Below are 3,847 nucleotides of genomic sequence, written 5' to 3' on the forward strand. Positions count from 1 at the left end.
ATGTACGTGTGTGTGTATGTAAGAAGCCTTACGATCTACGCAATTAGTTCAGTACCGTTTCGAGCGAGGATTGGCCAATAAAGAAATCGAAAATCATACCAACGTTATTCAATCACTCAAAACATGAGTTAATGAAATACACAAAGCAACAACTAATTTTGATCTCTAATCCGAAAATGATATCCATTTATTATCATCACATCAAAGTTTTAAGATAGAATTTCATTTTTTTTTCTTCAATAAAACAGTTTACGAGAAACGAGGCATAATGTTACAACATACATAGATATTGGGTTTTTTTCAAAACCAGAATGTTTTCTTAAAATTCTACTGACTGAAATACGAATAAAAATCTTAAAATTTCTACAGACAAATTACAAGATAGTTTATGCTTAATTTCCAATAAATTTGCTTTTGAATGATTTTCTGGAGTGCTGAACATTAGAAAGATCACTATATATGTATAACACATTTTAGAATTGCTGAATGCATCTCTACTTCCAGAGATACATACCAACCGCTTAGTAGCACTCACTGTTAACTCTAAAAAAGGAACAAGAGATAATCTGAAGAACCTAGAATTCTCATAAATTAGTTTTAAATCTGAACACAAGGCCAGCAACTTCAAGTGTGGAGCTAAGTCGATTATATCATCTCCCAGTGCTCAGCCGTTACTTATTTTATGATGATGAAAGGATGAAAGGTTAAGTCGACTCCGGTGGGATTTGAACTTGCGACGGACGAAATGCCGCTAGGCATATTGCCCGACGTGATAGCGATTCAGCCATCTCACTGCCTTAGAATTCTTATAAATTGACTTAACTTTAAAGAAGGCTAGAGGAGAATTTGAGACACACATTTCTCCCTCAGTAAATATCAATAAGAATTTAGAAAATTCCGCTTTGTAGTTCAAATATATGCTTCTGGCCACTTGTAGATCGTTTTCGTTTCATATATGATTTTACTTATGTATTTTTTAATGTTTTAGGCAGAAGAGGTTGCCAGATAGGTGCAACTCAACTTGATCCTTTGAAATACTAAAAATACCAACCAAATCTCCCTGAAATTTTACTCTATGTATATTTTTAACCAGTTACATCGGATAATATAGTCCCAATGAACGCGTGTCTGTTAAAGTTTGTTAAACAATAGCATGTAGTCCCAGATAGCAAAGACGGGCAGACCAACATCAGGTTCATTCAGTTAGAGTTGATCTTGGGCTAACCAAAAACAACTATGTTTCCATTCAATAAAGAATATTAAGATGAGTAACTCTCGAACTTTTTTCTCATAGTTAACTTCGTTTGATTCTCTTTTTTTTTTTCTTTGGCTACTTCTCTTTCATACAAAATTATCGTTATTTATAAAACACATGTCACTGACAAAATGATATCTTAAAGGTATTATTCGTTCAAGCAATGATAATAGTTACAATAATTTCACTTTTAGCAGCGTAATCATTTTATTTACAAAACATGTTGATAATTACATACCTACGGGGCGAACTATCCTTGGAGGGCAACTAGCATCGGCAACACAAGCACCAGTATCGGGATCGACTGCAAATTGGTCAGGGCAGGATTTCTGAGTTGAGTCAAATTTACCATTGACGCATTCATAGTAGTTGTTACAAGAACCAATCGCTTTGAATCTTGAGCCACTTTTACAAGCTGCAAATATATCAATCCAGCACCAAAGTTTACATGTCAAGTAATTTAATGAATTTAATGATTTCCTAGCTAGTTTAATTTAAGTACCAATATTTAAGACGAAATTACAATATGTATGATCCAGTTATTATTGGTTCTATTTTGTCAAGTCATAAAGTTGGAAGTAAAGTTACAAACATGAAAAATAAAGGAGGAGAAACTCAATGAAGTATTGTACTCTTCTTTCATCTACACATCTATTTTTGTTGAATTTTAAGTCTATCAAATTGAACATATTGTTACTCCGTATCAAATGAAAAATAGGAATATTTACTTACTTTCATTGCAGTGTGCAACCTGGAGAGCGCAAATTCTTAATGTCATATTGAAAAATGTTGACGGTGGACAAGCTCTTAGATAAGCCCGCGTTACATTGCCACTAACGTCACACTGTATATACTGATCACATCTGTTTGGATGCGGGAAAAGTGACGCTTGTTGACTCTCTTTTACACACGCCTTACAATATGCTGCATAAAAGAAAAAAAAAGGATAACTTCGATATTTGAAAGCTATATGCTCTCTAAGAATATGCTGTATTAATTATGAACTTGCCTGTCAGCAAGTATTATTTTGAATATGGGACATAGTATGAGACGAATAAAATTTAAAGCATCTTGCAATACGTTACTGGTTTAGTTGTCATTCATTCTTCTGGCTTTAAATGTTATACAGAATAAAAATAAAAGTTACGGATATATCTTAAAAGAAATTGCTGTTACATGTTACAGGAGGTATACATTACAAAATTGGGATTCATAACACTTGAAATTTATGTATAAGTTGCGAAAAGGTTTTTAATATCTGAATGAAAAATTGAGACATATTAGATTTGGAATTTATAAATTCCAAGGTGGAAATTTAACAAGTTGACGAAAGGCAACAAAAAATATTTCAAAAATTAAAAAAATAGGTGCAGGATTATTTGTCTAGTGATTCGGTTCAAAAACAGGTGGTTCAAGATCCGATTCTATGGGAAAGTGTAGCTTTGCTAATGTCCTGTGAGAATAAACAGAGACTGCGCGCGTGTGTATGTATATATATATATATATATATATATATATATATGTATATACGTATGTATGTATGTATGTATGTATGTATGTATGTGTGTGTGTGTGTGTGTTATGAGTGCATAAGTTGTCATGAGATCTAATGAGTACGAGCTTATCTCGATTGTCAAGACGTTGCGGCTGAGAATAAAAAAAACCCTCTAAACATGTATGCAGTCTATCACTAGATCAACAATTAGGAGATACTGGTACTCATTCTCAGCTGAGTTTACTGGAGCAATATGAAATATCTTATTCGAACCCACGACCTAAAGAACGTGGGCCCAATACTCTAATCACTTGACATCCTTTTACACACGCCTTTTATTTAGATATATGCATTAAACAATACAACCGAACCAATCTAACTGAAATCAAAAAGTGCTCTATAGGTAGTTAATAAGTTAAGAGTTCAGATTTGCGACATTAGTCCACACGATGAATATAGATTAGAATTTAGCAGTTCAGGAACGCTACATCAAAGCATGTGAAAACACCTATCAACAGCTGAGACATGTCTACTGTTTACACATCAAACTTACGATCTGATTTATCAGCCATCTTCAAAACTGGGACAGTAGTAATTGCGCAGTGTTACCTCATAAGCGCAACGCAATCATTTCCATAAATCGATATCTTTGAACATGTGAGTGTGTATCTATATCCGTGTTTATGCTTATATCGCTTAAAACGTTAGTGCTAAATTTATATACTGATTCAGTAAATAGAAATCAATAAAATATAAATTACACTGAAATAAATGCCAGAGTTGATTTGTCCAACCAGATCCTAAAAGGCAGTTATATATTATAGCTATGGTTTAATATAGGTATAAACAGCCTTTTAGAGAAGCGTGCCACATGAGACGGCTCATCATCAAACGGGCTGCCCTACCAAAAACATCCAAGGTAATTTTTTGTTGGTGTGCCATTTAGAAGGTCTTGCGGGCCGTATGTAGCTCGCTGCCACTGTTAGCCTGTGACTAGTTTCATACAAGTGAAAACAGAAATTTATCCTTCACCTGTTGTTCAATACAGTATTTTATTTATTCAACTAAAATATTTTCAGGTATATTTTTGCTCGAAA

At 33.6% G+C, this 3,847-nt stretch overlaps 1 protein-coding gene across 1 annotated transcript in view; it reads right to left on the reverse strand.

Moving 5' to 3' along the window:
• Window positions 1–1,464: 1,464 nt before the first annotated feature.
• LOC106869027 (protein PIF) overlaps window positions 1,465–3,847 on the reverse strand; it is a 4,966-nt gene continuing 2,583 nt past the window's right edge. The window contains exons 2-3 of the mRNA XM_014914519.2: window positions 1,988–2,179; window positions 1,465–1,670 (exon numbers count right to left, since the gene is read on the reverse strand). Of these exons, the coding sequence (XP_014770005.1) occupies window positions 1,486–1,670; window positions 1,988–2,179 (377 nt within the window). The 3' untranslated portion in view covers window positions 1,465–1,485. The remainder of the gene's footprint in view (window positions 1,671–1,987; window positions 2,180–3,847) is intronic.

Source organism: Octopus bimaculoides, chromosome 14, assembly GCF_001194135.2.
Source record: "Octopus bimaculoides isolate UCB-OBI-ISO-001 chromosome 14, ASM119413v2, whole genome shotgun sequence".
Taxonomy (NCBI): domain Eukaryota; kingdom Metazoa; phylum Mollusca; class Cephalopoda; order Octopoda; family Octopodidae; genus Octopus; species Octopus bimaculoides.